Source organism: Gallus gallus, chromosome 3 (genome assembly GCF_016699485.2).
Source record: "Gallus gallus isolate bGalGal1 chromosome 3, bGalGal1.mat.broiler.GRCg7b, whole genome shotgun sequence".
Classification (NCBI taxonomy): domain Eukaryota; kingdom Metazoa; phylum Chordata; class Aves; order Galliformes; family Phasianidae; genus Gallus; species Gallus gallus.
In genome coordinates this window covers 13,930,701-13,956,852 of record NC_052534.1, presented here as the reverse complement: position 1 = coordinate 13,956,852, position 26,152 = coordinate 13,930,701, and the positions used below count along the sequence as shown (strand labels likewise).

Sequence of the window (26,152 nt, the reverse complement as noted above, 5' to 3'; positions counted from 1 at the left end):
GCTAGTATTTCTGTAGCTGTACGTGTTTTACATTGGGCTGACAGTATGAACAGCAGTGCTTTGATGTGGGAAGTTGTTATGAAACTTATGCCACTATTGAATATTCTCTTAATTTTATTTCAGAGAGAGTTAAATTCAGAAGCTGGCCCATTTTTGCTTACAGAGGCTTTGATTCAGGAAACAACATAAAGAATTAGCAAGTGAAGTATGCTTAATTCCTATTGCGATTAGGCACATATTTGAGCACTGTACTAGATGAGGCCCAAAATTTGTCAGCGTGTTCACTTAGGGCTGTAGGACTTTTCTTCTGGGAGCAGGATTCATCTCACACAGCTCACAGGATAAAAGCTGAAGCAAAACAATACAAACTATCGCTTGGGGTGGGAAGGAAGAGAGTATGCAGTATCTGAAATGATTCTCTGCTGTTTTCTTATAGCTAGAGGATGCTCAGAGTAAAAGACAGGAGAAACTGATAGAAAAACACAAGGAGATCCGTCAGCAAATACTGGATGAAAAGCCCAAGGTAAAAAGTTTTAAACAATATTATATAAATTATCTTCGGGAAATAAAGTATTCTATATAGCATGTAAGTTGGTATTTAAACACGTGAAAGTCCATACATAACACTGTGGGTATTTTCTTTTAATACTCAGGATGAAAAAAGGTAAATCAAATAACAACCTAGTGAGGAGCACCACTACAAGTCAGATGTCATAAAGCCGGGTTAAACTTTTAGTACTTGTGATGTCATTAAAAAGCTTTTGGTGTAACTGGTGCTTCTGACCAGCAGAGTGTGCCCTTCCCTCTAATGTACTTTAGCAGTACAAAAACAAAACACAGTTTACATTGAAAAGAAAAAGAGATATCTTTTTAGCATACTTGCCTCAGATAATTGTGATAATCAATGCATTTTTTGTGGAAAACAGTAAGAGTTTTCATAGTGTTAGTTCTTAATATTCTATATTGCTTGCTGGATTTCCCCTATTTCATTTCGTACAGATGTGGTATCTGCATACACTCTTCTGAAATAGAGTTTTTGATCCAAAATATTGTGGACTGACTCCTGCTCCTAGTGAAGTTGGTGGTAGTTTTGCCAATGACTTCAGTGGAGAAGGTTAGGAGTCTTCTCCTACATGATTTTTCTGCAGGAAGAGTAGGTAACTGTATAACCAGACTGTCACGCAGAGCTCATATCCAAGTATGGTTCTTCACAGCCCATTGTGTCATCTCTGCTTTCATTATTTCTCCACTTGCTCAAGTATGTGTTTTAGGCTTCACTTTAATTTCTTGTCTGTGTCTGCAGTCCTAATGTTTACATGTTTGTATTACAACTCGAATTTCAGTATTGGGTGTCATCTTATTGGTGTTGTCATGTCGTTTCTGTGAATTTTCAAGAGAACAAATTGGGCTAAGGTCTGCATAGCTGGAGATTTACAGTAACTTAGAAAAATAAGTATGTTTGTGTTTCTGATTTCCTACTCTCATTTTAAAAATGATTTCTTGTAAGTTGCCTGGAACTTATCATGTTATGGGTGCCTGGGTCTAACAAACATGCACAGTATTATGGCTGTATTTGATGTTACAGGATCATGAGCTTCTCAGGCATGTGAACTAAGGAAAATGGAATTTAAATGCTGAATGTATTTCAAAGAATAATCTCATAGTACTTCACAAATACTCGAACGATGTTACTTCTCTGTGCATTCTTTTTTACTTGATACTTTTAGAATTTATTGATTTGCTCATAAATAGCAAATCTGCATTGAAAATGTGTTGCTGAGGACGTGGGTTGCATTTTGAAAGATTATGGTGGACTGGTAGCATTAAACTCCTCCGCTGTCCATGTGCCAAGCATTAGATCATGGCATAGAGCAGCTCCAGATCCCTTGTCTTCCCCTGCATCTGGCCATCAGTCACAGCACTGCAGCAACCAGCACTCCTCAGTCAGAGCTCTCAGGTTCTCCAGAGTAAATCCTCTACTGTAATGTGCCTAACAGAGCCTGGCTGCTTTTTTTTCTTTTCTTTCCCACCTACTGAAACGGGCAGACTTTGCTGAATTTATGATGGCATGTGCTGTTTGTTGGCACGAGAGGATTTAGGCAAAACATAATTATTCATTTTATTAAGGTGTTATTTTATTCTTCATGTTCATATTTCATATCCACCTCATAAGCTTCCCTAGTGACAGGGCATGCAATATAGAATAGATCAAACACATTCCCAGCTGAGAACCACCAGTGTATCTTATGCATACAGCAGCCTGTCCAGGGACAGCTTTTTTAATTGGCTGGGCTCGGGTGCTTCAGTGTCAAAACTCCCACTACAATTTATGCTAGCTGTGTCAAAAGGGTTTTCTGGCAGTATCAACAACCCCTAAACAAAACGTTAAATATGAAGGAAAGAATTTTTAGTATTGTTACAATAATTCCATTGGAGACACATTGGCCATCATCAATCACTGTCCTGTGGTTATTTATTACTGCCTGTTTGTTGTGCTATGACTTTGTGCACAGGGCTCTGTCAAAGCCGGGAGGAACATCGTTTCATTTCAAAAAGTGTTGGCAACAGACTGCCATACTAGTGAGATAATTTATTTCTTTTTCTTTTTTTAAGTATGAGTTTGCAGCCTACTTTGTCATGGTGCGTGTAGGTCACCAGAGGAAAGCTTGCTTTAGAGTGCTGACTTTTAACACAACAGCTTAAAGAAACTGCCCAAACTTGATGCATATGTGTCCCCTGCACTGGAGGCAGGCACACTTTCTGTTTAAGTTTGAAATATCGTGCTGTTAGATGAAAGTACTGAACACAGAACTGATTCACATTCTGCAACTCTGCCTTTCCATCTTACATATCATTTCTTTCTAATGTTTAGATGTGAGACTGGTTTTGAACCTTGGTCTGCTGGGCTATTATGTAAAAGATAGCTTTTTTTTTTCCCTTGGAAGAATTGCAGAGCGGATAATGATAGGAAAAAGTATGGAAATAATTCTTCAAGTTGTGGTCCTGCTGACATCAGTGTAATACTGACTTTAATGAGCCCTAGATGTGTTACCGTGTCTTTGTAAGTAATTAGAGAACCTTTATAAGTATCGTCACCATTGTATTGTTGTCAGTATTTTATAACATCATCAGATCTCTTTTTGTGTGTGTAGAAATAAGGTAACCATTTGCACAACCATGTTTAGAAAAGGAGAAACATCACTTAAAAAGTCAAATAAGTTTAAAAAAATTCTAACTTGAGTGCCATTGTAGTGAACACACAGTGGAAACGAAGTTCAAATGCTCTCATGCTGTCTTTTCCTAACAGTATCATTGCCAAGGAAAGCCATATGTATTTTCTTTTCTCCTTTTTTTTTTAATGTGTACTGTGTACATTATCTACTTGCTACTTTATCATCAGCAACAGATTGTATTTTTTTCTCCTCTGCTCTAGTTCTTTGTCTTCTTACCTTAGTCATTAATACACTTGTCCTGTCCATATCTTCTTCCCCTTGGGCACCTCTTCTACATGCTATGGAGGTGCCATAGAAACAGCTCTTTACACCACAGTACTGAATTCTGCACATCAGTGTGTGATTTTTAGATTCTTCTTTATACTGTGTCTGCCACTCATTACCTAAGCACAACAGATTACGTTGAGGATAGGTATGCATCTCAATTTTTGTCCTTGACAGCCTGTGCATTGCATTAAACATAAATCAGGTGCGTTTCCTTCCTCCCACCCTTGCTTCCAATTTCATTGTAATTACAAAAATCAATACACATGAGGCATGACAAGGAATTAATTATTTTTCCAAGAATTGACTGAGTTACAGTAAATAGATCCAAGCCTCCTTTAATTGAAATCAGTGAGACTTTTGTTATTGAGGTGCATGGGCTAGAGTTACACTTGAATACCAACACAAACTCAGACTCTTGTGCTCTTGAAATCAGTACCAGCTCCCCATTGCATTAACTGAACTCTTTGAGCTTCAGTGGACCGTGGCCTTAGAGCCAGAGATGTTAAGGGCAATGCAGGTCATGCACTTCCTGGTTTTGTAGCTCATGTTCATGTTTCTACTTGCATTTCTACTGCTCATGCACATTCTACTGCCACATGGTGTGGGCTGTTTTAGCAGTGTGGAAGATGCACACTTCTTGGTAAGGCTTGATCTTTGGAAAAAGGTTCAACAGATCTATAACGGAGCCACAGGCTGGGCAGACTTCATCGTGTTACATCTCTGTGGTCTTTTTGCTGAATGAAGACAATGTAGCCTTAAGGTAGAAAATTCTTTTTTCCTCTCAAAAAATATAGTGAGAACAATTATTTAAAATCATTAATCAGTTATTGATAATGGAAAATAAAGCCCTCTGCTGCATACTAACTCATTTCAAAGAACACACATTTATTATTTCACAGTTTGACATGTATAGTTATGCCCAATGAAAGTTGACACTTCTATATCCAGTCAATAATTAATATTAGCACCGTACCTGAAAAATTTATGGGTCCTAAAAATGACACACAGTCACGTTATAGCAAAAATGAAATGATGTTCATTCTTTACAACAGTAAGCTGCTTCCTTCCACCAGGCTGGGAAGGACCTCCACAGTCTTTAATCTCAGGACTGGCTGCTTTTACAGTCACATATCCTCTAAGCCTGTTTTTGAAATACTGCTGGTCAGTCACTCCTTCCAACTGATGATATTTGAAAATTCAGTGAATGATTTCATAGATTTCAGATGAATGCTTCTTGATTCCTTAAAATATCTCTGTGAAGGTTAAAGCTTGTCATATGTGTTTTAGATAAAGCTTTGTGTCCATCTTCATGCAGATAGTGGTGTGAAACAGAGCTGTTGCTGCCAGTCAGGCCAGCAGAATCACCTCTAAATTCTGAAAGTCAAATGCAGCAAATGTATTTCACAGCACTCTTAGATTTGATTTCAGTTAACCTCCAAGCACAGAGCTGCTCTATTAGCACATCTGGAAGAGAGCAGTTCTAAGGAACTTTGATGACTATTCCAGTGTCATTTCAGCTCACTGCATAATTCACAATAACAATGCATTGTCCACCAAAATTCCTTTTTTATCCTTTACACTTCTGTAGGAAGCCAAAATGTCTTATGGTTTAGCTATGTTTCAATTCAAACCTTTCCACATGCATTCCAGTTTAACCATAGGCAATCATTCAAGAATTTCAGAGAAGGCATTTGGAGGAAAAGTTTACCAGGTTTCATGGGACCTTGCACTGCTTGAATTTGGTTTAGGTAAAAGTGATTTCTTCTGTTAATTCTTTCAGTTTAAACATCTACAAATTATAAAAGGAAATTTCTCTTGAATCTGTTGCTGCTAAGCTAATAAGATTGATGGCAGTGACTGCTGGAAAAAAAACAACACAGAAGTAGGAGGTTTGAAAATAGTTTACTGTTTGTTTCACTGTTCAACTTTGGGTTTTCGTGCTTGTATATTCATCAGAAGGGAGTAATAAAATGCTTTTCCGCCTCATTAAATGGGCAACAACATGGAGAAATGAATGGAATTTACCCTCATTGAACAACAAATATTTCAAAAGACTGTTTTTAAATGAAAATGTTTAGACTGAGATTTCCAAATCTTCCTATGACTTGATCTTTAAGGATCTGGCATCTTCCCACTTCTAGAGCAGAGACTGCATTTACATTGGAGGATGCAGCTTTCATGCAGCATTCACTTGAGGATCTTTGCACTTTGCTCAGCACCTCTCATCATCAAGTTCTAAGTGACAATCAGTCTAATTATCTGATCAGCTTTGAGTGGTTTACTCCTTGATATTTCTTTCATTGTCTTATTAGTGTGATTCTGAGGCAGCCCCCAGTTGCAGAGTGGGGGTTTTTTTTCAGGAAACAAGGGTTGTCTTTTTTTTTCTGTTTCTCCCAGTGGATGATGTGCAGAACGCACTTACCTTAGGTCTATAAATTGAGTGGTAAATAATCTTGCTTCACTCATTAAAATGGAATAGGTTGACCTTTATCTTACACCAATTTGATGCCAATAAAAGTCCCTTAAATTCTCCAAAGTGACTAGCTCATAAGTAGGCCTGAGATCAAAACACTTTAGTCCAAATAACAGCATGCTCTAAGGAATATTTTCGAGTAAGACCTTGCTTGCTTGCTTGCTTGTTTATATTTTTTCTTAACAGATTCACATTTTTAATGATCAGTTATTTTTCCAGCAGAATAAATACTGCAGTGTGAGCAATGAATATCAGGTCACAAAAGATGTATCTCACAATTTGAGGTGATATTTATTGTATTAATTAAATGTCTTCCCATATTAGTCCTGCAGATATTCATATGTCACGGGAACACACATGAATACTAACTTTCAAATCAACAGCGTCACATTTCCAATGCAAATATGTAAAACGCTTTTTAAAATTAAATTGATTTTAAATAATTTAAAAAAATTACAAACCTATTGCAGTAAGAATGTAAGCATGAAAAAGCATTTTAATGAAAAGAGATAAAACATAAGAAATTTAGATTGCTGTTTGTTGGTAAAAAGTGACAGATTTCACACATACATTCTTTGTACTGGAAACCAGACAAAATCTTGGGTGTCATACAGGGCTGAAACAAAAGAAAGCAATTGATTTGAGAAAGCATGCAATTTTTCATTTTACCCTACTGTAAATACAAAGAAATGTTATAAAGCTGGCAGAGTCAGTGGTGATTTAAACTGGTAGGAATGGAGGCAGAGAATGGTGGATAATGGTGGTCATGCAGTAGGCAGATTTGGTTTGTGAGCGTTAGTGAGATTTTCCTGGATAGCATGCTAATACACGAGCACTGAGATTTTTTACTTTGTTAAGAACAATGAATTCAGAGTCCAGCTACCATCTGTGGGCTGAATATATAGAAAAAAAATAATTTAGATGGCACAAACTTGAGACTTCTTCCTGAAGGAAAAAAAAAACAACTCACTGATTTTCTTTTGTCTAATTGGCATGAGTGAATGAGTTCTTTATCCATCCCGGCTGAACACATGGCTCACATCTCAGATCACTGTGGTTATCTACTCAATTAGCCTTCCTGACAGACCTCAGAAAGCCAAAAACCAAAGCAGATTGCCACTTCCCCCCGGTGTCCAGCTTTGCATGGTACAGCCCAACACGGGGAGAGGCCCCGCCTCTCAGAACCTCCCCTCTGGCTGTAAAGAAGACAAATAACCTGAATTCAGAGGCAGTGCCCCCTACATTCCGTCCTTTCATCCGCAAAAGGTACAGCAGCACTCAAACAAGTCTGGTGTGGGGACAGCACGGAGGTGCATATGTGACAGACCTATTTGAGCTTGCAGAGGGGAATCCAGCTTTGCATTTACAGCACAGGGCAGCATATAGCAGCTATGCTGTTTCACTAGGGAAAGCTGCAAGACTTTACCATCCTTGTGGCTTGTGTAATATCATGGAATTGATAGATGGGATGACAGATCAGCCCAACGGGAGAGGAATAATAAGCAATGAATGTGCTATTATTTACCATTAAGCAGATAAAAAGATGTCCCGTCCTCCCATCTCCCTCTTCATAACAGACTACTGCAGTGAACATCCATCAAAGTGACAGAACAGACCGTGTTTTCTCGCCATTAGGGATGCAGTTTCAGAATACCATCACCATTTGCAAACAAAATCACTTGTTAAAGAAAATGATTTGTATTTCTGTAGTAGCTGATTTTACTATAACACGTTGTTACTTTGATCATCCTAAATGCTTAATTAGTGTTAGAAAGCCATTCAGTTAAGGGGAGGGGGAGGAATTCACAAATTGCCATACACATGGTCAGCTGAGCTATGTAATAAAAATCGAAAAGTAAAAGTTGTCTTTTCTCTCTTGGCAGGATTAATTGCTGAAGTAGACCTTACTTCTGACGTTAAGATTAGTGCATGGTTAATTCTTCTTAACACAAGTGCATTTTCTATGCAGCAGTGAGCACAGTGTGTTTTACCATAGGCTGAAAGAAACAAAAATGTGAATAAGAGGTGAAAAAATGAATGTATGGCTTCTTTCTGTAAGGTCAAGGTCAGGATGATAACATCCTAGGCAGAGCACCTTGTCTCTGCAGAAGATGCTCTTCATCGTACTGAGCTAGCTTAGGACAAGAAAATATCAACCCGGAGTGAGCAGTACAACATAAAAAGGCCCCATATCTGTTCTCTGTAGTCTTTTAAACCACTTTGGTCTGCAGCATCCCATCCCATTCTGTGCTCTACGCTAGAATGCATGACTGCCAGCTGCTACTCGGTAACCTGTGTCCCTGTGACTTGTGTGCTCGTTTCTGTTCAAAATATATTGCTTTCTGGAGCTGAAATTTGCTAGAGAATGGATGTGTGGCTTCAAAGTAGCAACTGCCTGTGAGAAAAACTAGTCTGTGTGTTAACAGTGTTATCTCTGAAAGACAAACAGAGACCAAACATTTTGTGTCAGAATGCGTAGTTTAAGTTGCGCAATACTTAAATCTGCCAAGAGAAGTCACTGCTGGAAAATCAGTTGTGATTCTGCCAAGGCAAGCGTTTTCCATGGTAAACCTTAGTGAACAATGTAACTGCAGCATGCTGTTGACTCCCCTTCACCTTTTCCTAAGTTATTCTGGTATGCTCTGTAATAGGTGTTCTAAATACATGCGTTGTATGTATGTGTGTATATATTGTATTTGAACGTATGATGGCACACACAATTCAAATGTAGTGCTTCACGTGGCATCTTATACACCTCCACATCACTCTGTGTCAGGGTGAGAGCGAACAACAAATACTATGAAGGCAGAGACCCGTGCTCTTATACAACTGCATTCATCACTGAGCAACAACAGCAACATATTTGTTAATTATCAGATTTTCTGTGCAACTTGACAAATGATAAGAGATTGAGTCTGACAGAGCTAATGGAAAAATGTTAGAAGAAATATTAATGCTTACTGTGTAAACTCATTAGAGAGATGTTTTAAAATGCATGAAGTGAGGGAAAAATATGTTCCTTAATGAACAAGGAGATGAAATCACTGGTCCTGCAAAGATTGTTTTATATGCGTAGCTTTGCATATGTAAATGGCTTTTTAAGGCATTGATTCTATCCCTGTGCAGAATCAGCCTGCAAAACAGAGCTGCTGTGTATCTGCCCATGAGGTAGCAGTGCGCATTGCAGTACACATTAAAGATACAGGTTGCTGTTATTAGTACAATCAGGACAAGATGGGTGCTGAATTTATCTTACAGTGCAATTTCAGTATGATAAATGTATTAGTAGAAACAGTAACAGACATTTCAAAGACTTTAAATGAAATACATTGACTAAAAAGTATATTGAGAATTATAAAGAAAATCACAGGAGTTTTGTTGCTGTTTTTAGAAACTGTAAAAAATACTGACCAAGGACAGGTTGTTGCTTTGAGATGCATTTATTTCCCCATCAGTCTGAGAGTACTGAGTCTTGTGGGGGAAGAAAACTCCCTGTACATCATCCAGAAGGGAGAGAAAATGCGCTCCCAGCATCTCAGACATGTCAGCGTGTGCTTTCCTTGCAACATGGGTACGGCTTTCCGGGGTCTGGCAGCCTTCCTTAGTCAGCAGCAGAATAGTGGGGAAGGGATGCAAGCAAGCTGCTCCTGGCTTGCTTGTTCTCTTGGAAGATTACTTTTCATTAAATTTCTCCTATGATTCATTTCTAACAAATCAGCATTTTCTGGCAGAAATACATTATGTTATTTGTGGATCCTAGCATATAGGTTTAACTACAGTGACTCAGTACATTTCCTTTTATTCAGCCATTTGATGGCAGAAAGAAGTTCTCGCCAAGTGATGGTGGAGTGTGACTAAGCACATAAACTACAGCTAAGAACTGTAAATGATCTCTTTTATGGAGTCTTAGTGATTTGTAAGCTTTGTGTGAAATAAGTGGATGTGTCCAGGAAGGCGAAACCTAATCCAGAGATGGTGAGATATGGAGCCTGGCTTAAGGATGCTCAATGCTTTTAAGCTCTTGTAACATTGACCTTTCTGAGGATCCAGAGATTGTTTGTAGGAAAATTGTTGTGAGAATGGTGAAAGTTGATAGTTTTTAGTTCTTCCACCACCAGCATCCCATGTCCCTGCCCCCACAAAATTGTTTCAGTGTTTAGATGATCATCTAATGGAAAAAATTCCTTTTCAAACCTACCAAATATGGGACAGAAAATTGCAGTCCTGGTTAATTTCATCCAGTTTGCAGTCCTCCAGGTTTGGCCTCCAGTTTATAGAAATGAATGAAGACATTCACTAGGGAAGAAAATTGTTATTAGGCATACCGTACTGTCCTGGCAATAGCAGGCAGTGTTTTCTAGTCGTCATTTTTTTTTTTTTCTCTTTCTTCTTGTATTCCTCTGCTTTCCATGTTCCTCAGTTTTACAAACTCACCCACTGTCTTGCACTGACCTTTCTTTCACAGTATATTGTTTCTTCTTATACTCTCTACTTAAATATCCTTTACTTATGCTTTGTTTCTTAAACTCTTTTCTCCCTCTTCCTCTTTGCCATCACTCGCCGCTATTAAATTTCAAGGAGTATTTACAGGAACTCATAGGAATAATATTTCTTTCAGATTATAAGACTAATTAGGAGAAGAAACCTGAAGGGAAAAGGTGCTATAGAGCTGACATGCTCTGCATGTCTGTGAGCTTGACTGTGTACCTGGGATACATTCCAAAGTCATCCATCAGGTGGAAGATGAGATGCAGAAGCTCCAAAGGTGTATGAAAAAGTAATTAATGATTACACATAAGCACTCAAAAACTGGATGATGTAATAGGAAGAGTAATATTTAGAGTGAAGTAAATGGAAAAAAATGAAACCGAAACCAGGAGACAGTAAAAAACCAAGGTGAAAATGGGTCTAGAGAATTGAGATTCAACATTGAGAATGGTTGAAGGCTTCAGAGAGAGAAAATGAGAAATATAAATGAAAGAATCTACTGGAGAATGGAGTATGGGTTCTTGGCTCCTTTCCCATTTTTACAGTTTTTCGGTTTTTTTTTTTTATCCAGTCTAACACCGCAAAAATGCACTGAAATTGCATCTAGCAAAGTGGCAATCTTGACTTCAGTGCTCAGTAGTCTGTGAGCAGTAAGCGTAGCAGGTTTTATTCTGATGAATTCTGAGTTCAGTAATGTCAAGTTTATGCAACAGCATGCAACCCATAGTCTGCTGCAAGGTACAGCTCCTGCTTGAGTTCTGATTGACGGTGCTCCACTCGTATACTTATAGTCACATGAGGAGGAAATGGACATTTATAGTTTTGCTCTGGAGACTAAGGCCAAGGGCAGATGGTGGATGAGATGTGGATTGCTTAGAACTTGTGATTGCTGGAGATTAGTGGTAGGTTTCTTATAAAGAGAAGGGCTAGTAGATCCCGTAGCAAGTGCACTAGGTAGATGGGCAGGGAGCTGGACCGTGCTACACTCAGTTCTCTAGGGTTGTCAAGCCAATTGCCAATAAATTGCCAATAATTTTTTGGTTATTCTGGATTCTTCATTGTGTTGCGTCCACTTTGTCATGTTCTGCAGGCATTGTTGGGCATTTCAACTGCTGGACCAAATGCAAAGGATACTGTTAGTTAACTACAGATGTGTTTCTAGGAGAGTCTAAAGGGCAGGTACCTTCTGTCCGTCGGTGCAGCTGAGCGTTGTAGTCACTGAGACTTGGAAGTGGATCGTTTGGTAAATAGTGTATTTCTCCCTCCAGAATGTAATTCCAGTGCATTCAGAGTTGGAATTTGCAGAACAGTGTCATGTGGGGTGGAGAGAAGTAATCTGCTTACATTGGTGCCTATGTCATTTCTTTCACTGTCTGTCTTTGGCTCCATTTGTAGAGGAATGGCATTAGCTCCAGAGGTGGAGATGCCTCTTCCCAAATGCCGTGTAGCAGAGCAATTTGGCCTTTTTCCAGGTACACAGAAGGAAGCTGTGCGTTTTTAAACAGAGCACAAACTGAGCATCACAAACATAGGAGTACTAATAAAAAGTTTAGAACGTCAATATCTCTCCTTTCCGTGGGTTATCCCACATACCATCTCCTTTGCTATGCTTTTGTTTGAGAGGGCCAAACAGACACAAAGTTTTCAAGTTACAGACTGAACTTCGTTGAATTCAAAATGAAAAATGTTTCGTTTATCTAAAAATGAAATGAAGTAAAAATAAGTAAATCTTTAGCAATTATACCCCACTTTTGGTGAAACAAATACACTTAGTTTATAAATGAAGGAAGCCTTCTAAACCTTGCTTGGCAACAGAAACAGACTTCAATTAAGATGAGATAAAAACCAGAAAGCTAATTTCTGTGATACGATACTGTTGCTCCCACTCTTTGTTTTTTTAAAATATGCTTTGCAAATATATATATCATAGAACAAACAAAATGCATGTATTAATGTACAGAGATCCTAAATGATTGTATCTTACAATGATCTGATTTCCAACCGCAATGAAATTCAAATCTTCAGTGCCCTGGGAACAAGGAGGCATTCCAACAACTGGAGGTATCCCACACGTAGTTTAAATCTGTAAGTTCTCCTCAGTGGTGCTTTAGTCAGAACAGACTGAAGAGCTGAATGGGCCCTTGGTTTGTGATGTGAGCGTATGACTTCTGCTCTGCTACAGGAAAGAGCAAATTGTCTGCACTCTGAATCGTCTGAGCATTAGTAAGTAAAGCATTGATCATTGGTCAGGCTGTTACCTGTAAACTCAGTAACCCCTTCAGCTGCTGCTGCTACAAATTTAGTCAAAGGAAAATATAAGGAAATGTCACGTGCAGCAGATATAGTCCAGTTGTTTGTTATATTCTTGAATATATCTGACAGTAAATTTTTTTATGTGTACTAGATATATTAAGAACATGCATATGTTGTGTCCATAGAGATTGGTTTGATAAATATATTCTGGATACATCTGTTAAATTAGTTACAGCCTTGTAGGATATAAAACACATTATTAAAAACTAATATTAATGATTATAAAATTGGCCCGATCAGCTTTCAGTTAATTACAGCCTGATTCAACCCTCAAGGCTTTTTTCTGTAATATCACCTGCTTAGTATGCTGGTGGCCTTCTGGAAAGACAGTAAATGAAAACTACAGAGAAAGAATTTTATTCACCTGGCGGGAGCCTTCATTGGCAACAAATACAGCCAAATGACGTGAAGAAAGGGACCTTGGGAATGTGTTGGTGGGGGGTTAAAAGTATAAAGCCACATTGATTTGGTTTGATATACCCAGGAGAAGACAAACCACAGCACTAAACATGAGCGTATGCTTTTCATAGCTTAGGAAGGAGCCTGTGCTCGAGCATGTCCAGGATAGCAAGTGATTAGCAGTTCTATAGAAAACTCAAGACTAGCCTTCTAGCTCCAATACCTAAATTAGAAAACATAAATAACCTTTATCTCTGTTTATCCATATAACACTTCTCTACCACTCCTAAATTGTTAGGGATTTGTTAGGTTAAGCACATCTGAGATTAGATAATAAGGAGCACGTAAACACAAATTAGATAATAAATATAGGAAAATGTCATGAGAAGAGCGTTTCATTGTAAACGAGCTTCTAGCTAAATTCTCTTTTCAGCAGTCTTTGTGTAAATTGCAGTGACTGTTCTCTTCAAGGAGAGTGTCGTGACAGTGCTTATACACTTCCGAGTACTTGTTTCTGAATACTCTCACAGGGAAAGAGTTGAAACATTTATTTTCTTACCTTAAAGGTTGACACATTGCAAACCAGAGAGATGGACTGGCGGGGGGAGTAAGAAGTGAAGCATCAAAATGTCATCGTGCATTTGTCACATATGTGGCTTCCCAATTAATGCATAGACTAGTCCATTATGGGATAAATCTCCAGAGCTACATAAACTCAACCTCTTAACACCAGTTTCTCAGTCAATTTTTCACTCTTTTTTGTTTGTTTGTTTGTTGTTTGTTGTTTTCTTTGCTATTTTTTTGAATGCCTATTTTGATAGATTGAAAACATTCTTCTTCTTCCTATCTCTCTCCTTTCTATTTTTCTAATTGAAAATTGGAAATTGTCATTTGCTTTTGTGTTTACTTATCTGGCATAGGTGCCTCCTGGGGTGATCAAGGTGCCCTGGCCTCCCTACTTGATGCTCCTGATGAGGAGCATTGTGAACTACTTCTACTTCATTGTGATCTACTTCTAACGTAGTTCAGAATAATGGTGACAGTTTCATAGTTTGAAATACTTTGAAGTGTTGATATTTAGGGTAGTTCCTACCTTGGGCATTTGTTCTGTTATATTCTGATAGGTGGATAGGTAGATACTAGTCTGATACTGGACTAGATACACTAGACTTCTTATTACCTTAATTAAGTAATTACTGTGAACCTTCTAGAACTTGCTTGTTAAAGTTGTGGAGATCCTGTAGTGATTTCAACTCCCACATTTTTCTTTGATTTTTATGTTTTGCTACCAGACTGTATCCTAACATTTTTCATCTTCTTCACCCATAGACTACAAGTGCTTCATGGTTAGCGCCTTGACTGCCTGTACAGCTATCATTACTGCTCATCCTGTTTAGTAAGGTTCATTCGTAGATTATTGTAACAAACAAGCAAACAAAAAATCTTGAGTTACTTTCTAGCTCACAAAATATGGACGTTTTTTACATTTGGTGTTGATAACATATAGTGGCAAAATTCTCCACCTTCCTCAGTTGGTTTGTTAAGACTGTGGTCTGCCTTGCTTGCAGTTACTGACTGTGCAGGGGGCACATGTGACTGTCCTCTCTGTGGTGATTTACTGGCAGTTTTTCCAGTGATAAAGGGTATTGTTGCACAGCTTCCACTACAAGCAGTACTCACCATTAAGTTTTATGGTGGCTTTTTAGGTCAGAATTTTTGTTTCTCCTTCAGATATCTGACCAAAGTTATTGTTTGATGCATAAACCCATGAGAACATGCAATATTAATAATAGTGTAAAATTATGAGTGTATTACATAATGTGAGTAGTAACAACTTGGCCTTCTGTTTTATATGAAGAGCTGCCTTCAGAGCATTATTTGATCCCACCTCTATTTCCTTTCTAGATTTATGTTTCCCTGAGGAAGTGTCTTGGTTAGGATCATCTGTACACTTCTGTACAATATACTGTTATTGTGCAATATGAACCATAAATTATGTTTTTTAGTACTCTGATTTCCTCTCTTGGGAGTTTCCGATCAATAGCCATAGGAGTCTCCTGCTTCTTCCTCAGTATCCCTCAATTAGCCCTCTCAATCCTATTTGCAGCTATTAATGCTCTTCCTGTTTTAGCCTGTCACTCACACTCGAGTCCTTAATACATAAAGCTTAATGTAATTTTTGTAAGAGCACGTGTACAGGCTGCAGTCCTGGTGTTGGTTACCGCAATGTGGCTCCTGAGGCCCTGACTGCCAGGGGGGTGTTCCCGCCACACAGACCGCATCACTTCTGTCAGCTTCCTTTACAGCTCACGAGGAATGGAAGCAATATCCAGAAGCAGTTACACAGTGTATATTTCTTGCTCATTTCACATAATAGCCTTTATAAACGTTTTAATTACTTAGCAGCTACCATTTTTGTTATGGGCAATTTTAATACGCAGTTAGATATGGGCTTTTGAGGCATTGTTTGTGTCATGAACATAGAAATTTGTAAAGAAGCAGAGCTTATAACTCATTTTTAACTCTCTTAAATAATGTTTAACCCTCATCTTAATTGTGCCCCTTCCCTTTCTTTCTGTAGATATGTGTTGCAGTTCCCTGTGGTGCAGAATACAAAACAGGGAGATACACCAAAATGTTATCATAGAATATCCTGAGTTGGAAGAAACCCACAAGGATCACAGAACCCAACTCCCAGCTCCACGCAGCTCCACCCAAACCCTGTGTCTGAAAGCGGTGTCCAAACGCTCCGTGAGCTCTGGCACTGGGGCTGTGCCCACTGTGCTCTGGGGAAGACCCTGTCCTTAACCCTCACCTGACCCTCCCCTTACACAGCTCCATGCCATCCCCGGAGAGCAGAGCTCAGCACTGCCCTCTGCTCCCTGTGAGGAGCTGCAGCCGCCATGAGGCCTCCACTCAGCTCCTCTGCTCTGGGCTGAGCAATCCCAGGGGCCTCAGCACTCCTCACACACCTTGTCCTCCAGACTCTTCTCCATCTACATAGCCCTTCTCTGGATGCTCTTGAATAGCTTTATGTCCTTTTTGTACTGTGGCACCCAGACTGTATCCAGTGCAGGAGATGAGGCCACGCAGTGCAGAGCAGAGGGGGCAGCCGCTCCCCTCATCTGGTGGCAGCCCTGGGCCTGGTGCTCCCCAGGTTGGCCCTTCTGGTGCCAGAGCACACTTAATCCAATTTCAATTGCTTGATTTTTTTTTTTTTCATTATTCTCATCCATCAGTGAAAAATTAGGTTTCAGTTCCTCAGGGGTTACATTTGGGGTTTATTTCTGTAGAGCTATGAGCAACTGTAGCATTAATCATAGAATCATCATAGAATCACAGTTCAGCTCGGATTGAAAGCGATCCACCCAGTCCCACCCCCAGCCATGGGCAGGGCTGCCCCCCCAGAAGCTCAGGCTGCCCGGGGCCTATCCAACCTGAGCTGGAGTGCCTCCAGGGATGGGGCACACACAGCTCTCTGGGCAGCCTTAATCCATAGAGTTGTTGCATATTAGTATTGTGAGTCAGGTTTTGGCATGAATGCCAAGTAACCCTTTTGGGAGGCTATTGAGTGAACACACTGAGCAAGAAAAAGTGGTTCCCTTTGTCCTTGTTCTACCTCTCTGTAGACATTAATGTTCCTGTCCATTTTCTTCAATAATTTCCTTTACCTGGCTTGCACTTTCTCAGGACGTTGTCAGGGGCATTGAATAGTCATGGTGCAACAGATACTGTTTGTATACCTCTGACTTATTCACAGGGCTCCAATCAGCTTTAGCTTTCCCTGGGTATCAGCCCATGAGATAAAGCAGATTGCCTGCTGCCAGAAATCAGGCTTTCCCCATTTCTACCTTTTTCTTGTTCTTCCCCAGTTTGTACTCTCTCATTGCCAAACTCTCTTGGCAGCTTAAGATGATGTATAGTTGAATAGTCTTTCTCTGTTGTTGCAGTAGAAAGGTGATTTGCTTACACCTCCGCCACCATGTAACAACATACAGATTTGTTTTCAGGCTGTTCTGGGCTATTGCAGACAGTCCTTCTTGCCATCCAGGAGACAGCTGTACAGGCAATATTAGTTTCTCAGATAATGATAATAAGAACCACAGAAACACGTTTTCTCCTGGGTTTGCTATTTTTACATAGAATAATGTTGGGTTTTTTTGTTGTTGTTTTGTTTGGAGATGGATGGTATGGATATTTTACTATAAATTCCTAATTCAAAGCAAGAACTTTCAAGCTGCTATCTTATCTTAATTTATAGTATGTGAGATGTTATTGAACTTATATGTTTGCTGGTTTAGGCTACAGTACTTTAAAAAAAACAACACATCAAATCAAGGTTTGTTGGGGTGTTGGTTTTTTTTTTAGGATATTTGGGCTTTTTTAGAATGATAACTTGATTTCTTAACATGTATATTCGAGAGTATACTGTATAACTCACCATGTAGATGACTATGGGATCAACAGATTAAAGTAGCTCTTCATTTTCCTAATGAATCGATCATTGCATATAGGCCTTCGGAGTTAAAAAATAGATAAAGGTAAAATTATAAATACGGGTGACATTTTTTAAGTACTTCAGTGAGTTCTGCCCTTTTGAAAATGTTACCTGTAATGACATCCAGATGCCTACTTGCAGTGTTATCACATGTATCTTACTAGATCTTGAATGTTCACTCTTTTTATTGCTAGAAGTTGATCTGGTGCTATAAGCAGCAGACAGCCATGAGCTGTAATCATTCCATTCTGCATTTCCAAGAGATGGATTAATTTTATTTAGTGGCCAAAATCATTGCATCCTATTTTTACTTTTTTTTTTTTTCCTTCAATTCTAATTACCATGTCATTGATAGACATTGTTGCTGTTTTTGAGGAAAACTATTGTTGCTTTGCTTGGTATTCTGTACCAGTGATTCTTTTAGCATCCTTTCTTGAAAATAATTGCCATTATATCATTAGGGCTGGATTAAATTTCAGCATAAAGGAAGTATTTCACTTCCTTGTGGTTTGTGGATCTTAGTCACTATAGATACACAGATGTGGAGTGCATTCTGTAGGTCATTTGTTAAAGTGTAATGCTGCTGCTAACTAGCAGTACAAAAAGGTGCTGTTACCCAGGGAATATTTTGTTTCTTTCACCTCTTGCTATTTTCATGGATTTGTGCAAATAAGTTGAAACAATTTGAGAATGGACCAAATAGGATGCTTTATTTCATATTTGTGTTGTTTTAAATGAGGTAAGCTAGATTATAAGTCTTTTGAATTTATGTGTGAATTAAAGGGGACATGATGTAACTTAAAGAGGTGCAAAACTGGAGGTGGCCGGCACTCCTCTCTTCTAAATCTATATAGATATCTATGGGAAAACCGTCTTACATATTCAAGTCCTTTGAGAAGCAAGTTGTGCTAGGAAGCAATTCACATAACCCATTTTATACGCTTGCTCTCCATGCAGATTGACACGGAACTCCTAGAGATTCCAGGATGTATGATATATATTTTGATTGAAAATGGTATTAAATGTGTGGCTTTTAAATATCGTCAGCAGATCCAGCTCAAACCTCTCTAATTAAGGAGACAGGCATTGCATTTATTAAGCAAAGGATAAATTGAGATTAACTTTTCTGACAAATGTGAAACTTCCTGGATGTATGAGAAGAACAATTGCGGGATGTCCTCAGTATTACTGCACCTGATTTTAGTCTGCAAAAAGCAAATCTTTTTAGAACAGTTTTGGGGTTTAGAGTATCTGTTAACAGATATGCTTTTACTACTACTAGTACTATTGCTGTACTTTTGAACTTTTCTATACACCGCACTAAGCCTTGTACAGAGATTCTCTGGTCCCAGCTGTCCTCTTTCTAAATGGCTGCCTACGCCCACCCGCAGACTGTGAATGAGGCACAATGTGTGTCCTCTGAAAATTTCCTTTCTTTCCAAATGGATGGATAGCAAGCAACTGAAACAGCATCTTTGCTCAAGCAGCCTAAGGCTTTAGTCCTACGTAAGAGATGAGAGAAGGCAAATATTACAAAAAATATATTAGCTTTTTTAAAAAATACTTTTCAGTTTCTAGAAGAACTGAATCAAGAATAGAAGGAACACAAGTGAGTGTATCAGAGGACAAGAATACAGACAGTTTGTGAGTGATGTTGTGGAAGGGAATGCTTAGAGATGCAGGAAGAAGATGTAATTTGGGAGACATAATCAGCTGTTTTGTTGCCTGGCAATACAAAGCAGTGCCAATATGCTCTGAGTGTTTTATGCTGTTCCAGAGGAGCTTCAATTACCCCAAGCATACTGGTGAATGTGAAGCTGGAGTTGAAAGATTTACAATTTGCATTGCATGCCTAAAAATCAAAAGGAATAACAATTTACCACTCTGTTTGAATTCCTCATTTAATTTTTATGTGCAACAATTTCAATAATGAAAAAAACCACAAGGAAAAAAATGATAAAGGATAACATTAAATGTTTTACACTTTCATCTCATTAATTTATGACTGTGGCTCTGAAAGGAGAATTAAAAAACATAAATTCAGACTTTAATCATGAGCTTAAATTAAAGCCAACCTTGTTACGGAGTGAATATTGACATCCTAGTAACCACTCATCATACGACACAAAGTGAATTTTACATGGCTTATCAACAGCTCAGATTCCCATAGGCTACTATGGGAAGAATTATTCCACTTGAAAAAACAGCCTTCCATGTATTGATATGTACCCTGACAGCCAAGCCAGACCCATTACAGATGTACTTTTTATCGGTTCACATCTGAACTTTTCTGTTAGCTGTTTCTATTGCATATCTTCAGCATGGTGCAGCTAAGTGTTTTGACAATTGGAGATATCTCATTACCTTGCAGTGATTACTGAGTTTGAGCCTAAGAAATCTGAAGAATGGCTAAATAAGAAAAAGTATGTTTTATGGTGAAGGAGATATGTCAGATTTCATCTGTCTTTTTGCTTGTGTGCACAACTGAAAACAAAAGGTATGCTTCTCAATTTTGCTCTCCTGTTTTGCTGTTCAATGCGGTAGGAATAAAAGTTGTGTTCCTGTTGCCCAGTGTCTGCTCAGCCTCCAAAACTCTGAAGCAGCTTGTACCCAGACAGGAAGAAACTCAGAAAAAATTCAGTTGCAATTGCTGTTTGTCCATTAGGCACCACTGCTTTACTGACAATGGAAAGAGAAAGGCTGAGGTTTTCAAGTACAAAATGGCACGTTCTGTGGAAATTGAATCTCAATTCCAGAGGCCTATGAGAGTTTCAGTTCCTGAATTGCTTGCTGTGATGTGCTCGGCACTGAGCCAGGTGGCAGCTGGACAGCGGTGCTAGGGCCCTGCTCGCTGGCTCTGCCAGGGCATAAATTAAGGTCATTCCCCATTGCTTACAAAGGCAAGTGTTACTGCTTCCCCAAGCAGAGTTTCACAGCAGTGATGTACCGCTGCGGAACACAGCTGATGGTAAATGATGAGGTATGAGAGGGGAGGGAAGTGTGGGTGATCAAGGTTGAACCTGCCTGCAATTGTGCTTCCAGGGAAACAGTGGCAGTGCTTTTAAGTCCCCAGTAACAGCTTCACAGACGGTGGAGAAACAAAATGAAAGGAATTTTGAAGCATTGCTTTTGACTTAAAAATCTTATGTAGCTGAAAATACATGATAGACTCTGACTTTTAACTCTGGAATTCATTCTGCAGCAGTTTCAGAGGAGGCAAAAACTGTGCTTTCCAGTCTGCGCTGATCTTCCCCATTTGCCTTCATTCATTACTACCCTTTAGTTTCGGGTTTTTTTGTAGACTCACTGACCTATACTTGGCTCCAAGTACATTCTTCCAGAGTCTGGTTTTGATTGTGTTCTTATTCTGCTCTCAGCCAGTTCCAAATTGGGAGCTGTTTGAAATTACTTCTTCTTGGCTATAGGATTTCAGGCATCTATTTTCTTCTGGCTTACTCCTCATTATAACCCTAAAAGTTCATCTAGACTTGTGGTCAAGAGTGCAGCTATGAAAAGAGCTGGCATCAAGCTTGACAGCTTTGTAGCAATTGATCATTTGAGTTAAAATTGGTGAACAGCTCTGTTTAGCTGTAGCATGATTAACACAGCAGTGCCATGTAGTATATGCCCAAGCTAAGGTTTTGGATATTATAGATCTTTGTGCTCTTATGACTTAATTTAGATATTCCATGTGGTACTTCAAAATCAAGAATTCCCCCGTGCACCGTAATGGCAAGAGTGTCTCTTGGTCTTTGGCCAATATTATATTAAGTGATCACTTTTAAGGTCATTATTGTAGTCACCACATATAAAAAGGAGTTCAGCCTCAATTGATTGATTGTGTACTTTCAACAGCACTTTAAATATTCATACTTCTAATTTCTGATTTGTGCTCCGCTCCTTAACTAAAGAGCTGTCCTGAGTTTGATCCATCCTGCTCTTTTAAAACAAAGCAAAATAAAAACAAAAAAAGAAAAACAAACAAAAAGAACCCAGCACCTAAACAAGGCACCAACACAAATAGATCTATCAATTGTATTACTATTCCTGATTTACCTCAGTTCCATACTATTTAAGACATTTTTCCCTTTTGTGATCACTTAGTGATGGTCTCAAACCACAGCTGACTGATAAAGCTAATGATATTTCCTAACATACTCTGCACCTCCGAGAATGTGATTAATATATAATGTCTAAAGCCCATCAAGTAACCTCAACTTATCATTGCTATCTTTATTCTGAACTCAAATGTAGCAGAACAGAACAATGAAAGACAGTCACAACTAAACCTAAACGCAGGTGGGGTTTTATGAGTACAAGGTTTTGTCTGCGCCAGGTCTACAGCAAGCATGATCTTGTTAAAGATCATCAGAAAGCATTCAAGTCTGCTACATTACTTTTGCTATTCTTTACCATTAAAAATTTTGAGGGCAGAATTCAGATTTTCAAGTAATGATTTCACGGCATTAAATTTAATGCAGTTTTTATCCAATCCACTTCCTTTGCTTTCTCCAAGATAAAAATGTTAATTATCCCATCATTACAAAATCTGGAAAGAATATAGGAATGTGTATCTGCTGGGGAACTGTAACAGTTTCCTTTTTCCTCTGTGATCTCTAAAGTAAGACACCACACCAACAGATGTTTTGTGCACTAATGATAATTGAAGTGAGGGAAGAGTTAAGCTTTTCTCATGCTTCCTTCATACATTGCAGGCTTTCTTTTTTCATGGTGGTGGACACCGGCAACAAATATACTTGAGCTCATGAATCCCTTAAAACCATGTCATGCTTGCTGGTGCTGCTGGCACAGTCTGCCCAGGGAGTGGTGGAGTCACCGTCCCTGGAGCTGTTCAAGGAATGTAGAGACGTGGCGCTGAGGGACGTGAGTGGGCATGGTGGGGGTGGGTTGGTGGTTGGACATAATGATCTTAGAGGTCTTTTCCAACCTCAGTGATTCTGTGATTCTATGTCAGTGGGTAGCAGATCCCCTCAAAAGGCGTTCTACTGCACTTGGTAGTTGCAGATGTTACTTTTTAACACGAATCTATTAATATAGACCATATTTAAACATTGAGCTACAGAGCACACAGAGCAGTTGCAAATTGCTGTTTAAAGGCTCTAACGAGCAAACAAGTATGAATTTTACTAAATTTATCTCTTTTCCTAGGGACAAGATTGCCAAAAGAAAACCATTTTCTTCAAAGTATTCTTAACATAACCATAACAATTTGGGTTTTATTTGGAAGATAATTAATTAGTAAATTGAGCTAAAGGAAAAAAAAATCAGCGGACTTGAGAGTAAAAGCAAGTCTGGGGATGTAACTTCTAATGAAGCGTCTGTTTACATTGTTCCCGTTTAAGAAGCCTCTCTTCAATTATGTTTGTTTTTAAGCATCTTGCTTAAAACTGCAGGCTTTTCCAAGCACAAACCATCTCCAAGCATAGCATAGTGTCACAGGCACCTTTGTCTCCTTCCCACACAGCAGCAAATTAAAAAGACACTTTTGCCCCTCCACAGGCTTTTAAGTTGAAAAATAATCAGACCCAGCAAAGGAGAATGATGCTCTCTACTAAACAGACCCAAGAGAGAGCTATTTAGATTCACTTAATCTGTGCTTTCAGGACTGGGTCTTGTTTGTTATTACACTGTACAGCCCTAATAGGCACAAGACACTGGAATTTTTAATTAGATGTAGGCAAGTGTTATCCTTGCTATGTTATCATGTTTGATGTCTAGCAACTAGGAAAATAATAATGTGTGCTTGTAAAGAGTGTTCTTACCGCATGACAGTCAGGTCATCTCCCGGTTCTTGGGCAGATCTCTGACACTGCAAAGCTGTGAGAGCTTTGCTGTGGGTTATGGGGTATATGCAACCTTAAATTTCAAAGTGGGTCACTGGCCACAGCTAAAACAGGCTTTCTGCTGTGCATTTACTGCCTATAATTGAAGGCACACTGTATAAAAAGATAGACACAAAACAGACTCTGGAAGCAGGTCCACCGGGTGGACACAGTGACAGGATCTAGACTTGTGCCACAGGGGCCAGCTTCTACTAAGTCTGAGGCTGATGTGCTCAGGACAAAAAAAAAACTTTTTTCTGTATGATAGAGTAATCATAATCATAAGCATTTAAAAATGTTATTTTTCTGTGGATAGTAGAAGTTCCAATTTACACAAAATTTGAAAATTTGGCTTTGAAATTTGGGGTTGGGCTTCCTTTGATTTAAGAAGAACAAGGGATTTCCCTGAGTTTTAATTTTAAAGGATACTGGGGATGTCTGGTATTTTTTCCAGAACTGTTGTGGGTCCCTCAATTGTCACACAGATTCTAAATCTACTTTGAATTCTGTATGCATGCGTTTTCTCTCTCCAACCTTTAATTATGGCACAGTAACAGAACTCGATGAAACACCACTTCCCCAGGTAAAGCTTTTTTTAAAGCTTTTTTTTTTTTTTTTTGAGAAAACAGTAAATAAAATCTCATCTGTTTCTTTTTTTCTTCTTTTTTTTTTTTTTTAATCTATTTTGATTCTCTCTCAACAACTGTAATGTCCTTTCAGGGCATCTTTTGAGTCTCAGAGGGGCAGAGAACTTCTTGGTAAAACCGTTTGGCTATGTGGCAAATGCCATGGGCACAGCAGGGTCAAAATGTTTGTGTATGGTCCCTCCTGTGATTCCACCAGTTAACCACAGAGCCTTCCAGAGCTCTGGAGAGAGAGCAAGTATTTGTGGTACTGGACAAAATGAGGCTCACAAGAGCTGTAAGTTGGAGCAGAACTTCTCGGGGTGGCCCTTCCTGTGTTTGGTACACTTCAGCCTAAGTTAATAACTACATTTAGGTTGTATTCCTCAGGAGAGCTTGAGAACACCAAATAGCATAACAATGTGTCTGGGACTAAATCTTAATTTCTTTATTCAGTAATAAAGTGTTCAGTTTACTGACCAGAGTTTATTGTAGTCAATGTCCAACTATTTATTTTTATTTATGCTGTCTTAATAATCACCCATTAGCACTGACTGCATTAGGATGATAATACTGCCACTCCCTGTGTTTGACTTTCCCTTCTCATTTTGTCCAGGTGTGATGATACTGACATGTGATGGGACATTTTCCAAATAGCTTCTCTGATTTCCTCCTCAGTGTATAGTACAAAGGTCACTCCAAAAGTAATGCTTCCTACTTATTTCCTTGGAAACTACAACAGTTACAAAGACCGCACTAACACTATTTCATAGAGCAAATGCTCAGCCACGAAACTATTTTTCAACATGGTCACCACCATTACCTATGCATTTGCACCAGCAATGAACAAGAGCCTGCATGCTATGCTTGTAAAAATCTACACCAGCAATGTTGCCACTGCTGAAATGCACCACCCACCACTTTACTGTGCTCACATCCACTGTTTGGTGTCCATAAATGTTCAGCAAGTGTGGCTGAATGTCAATGAGTGCTGTTTTTTCTGCATGGAAGAATTCAGTTCCTCACCTTTTCACCATACAAACTTCTACGTCAGATGCCATTTTGTCAGATCACCTCTCAGCTGCCATACCACCAACATTCACTTCTGACACTGTGGGCCAACATAATAAAATAGTAGGCATTACTTTCAGAGCATTAGATTAGTTTTGGCATTAGCATATTAGATTTGTTTTTCTGCAGGCTTTTTGGTTTCTACTTTCCTTTCCCATAGTCTGGAGAAAAGGATTTATATTTTGAAAATAGTTGGGTGTTCTTTTAGAAGAGTTCTTGAGATATGTACACCTAGCTTCATACACCATGCTCAACTCCCCTGAGGTTCTGTCTGTGAACTTTCACAACAGGGGCTGCTGAATGCTCAGGACTTTTAGCAGTTTGGCTTCATTTAGAGGTGCCAAGTGCTTGAAAATATGTCACAGCAAAGTAGATTCAAAACTGGTGTGGAGATCGCTTTGGAAATGAAAAATGTTCAGGGTTGAAATTCAAGTTGATGAGTACTTTGCAAAGAACTTGAAACTTAGAAAAACTTTAGCAAGGCAGGGGCCAATCTTTAAATATTAGAGATCAGAACCAGGCAGGGCTATCTGAAAGTGGGAATTATTTTCTCTGTGACTGCTTTGTACAGCATCTGGTAGCTGAGGGCAGAGGCAGCTGCAGGTCTTAGGCGATGACGGGTCTGACTCATTCTAGTAGTTACCGTGTACCTAAAGTCCTGAGCACTGTGGGGAATCTGGCCTACAGCGACCAGCGTCATTCCTACTACTCTTGCATATCTTCTCGCTGTAGATGAAACAAAAATTAGTTTGTCCCACTTATCTCATGAATGTATATGAGACTTAGAGTGTGAATGGAGAATGTCCCCATGACTTTCCACATAACTGAATAGAAACCCTATGTGAATTTTGTGCCATGTTTTCATTCTTCTCTATAGTTGATACTTTATCATTGTCATTATTTGTTTAAGTGGAGACAGCATGAGTGTTTGGCTGTTCACTAGA

At 39.0% G+C, this 26,152-nt stretch overlaps 1 protein-coding gene and 1 long non-coding RNA gene across 9 annotated transcripts in view; one reads left to right on the top strand and one right to left on the bottom strand.

The window, feature by feature from the left end:
* Positions 1 to 26,152, bottom strand: part of LOC107052866 — a 153,707-nt gene that overhangs the window by 50,982 nt on the left and 76,573 nt on the right. The window lies entirely within an intron of this gene.
* PLCB1 (phospholipase C beta 1) overlaps positions 1 to 26,152 on the top strand; it is a 425,847-nt gene that overhangs the window by 361,560 nt on the left and 38,135 nt on the right. For all 8 annotated transcript variants that reach the window (XM_046939523.1, XM_040698205.2, XM_046939524.1 and 5 more), the window contains one exon: positions 437 to 523. In XM_046939523.1, coding sequence (XP_046795479.1) covers positions 437 to 523 — 87 coding nt within the window. The remainder of the gene's footprint in view (positions 1 to 436; positions 524 to 26,152) is intronic.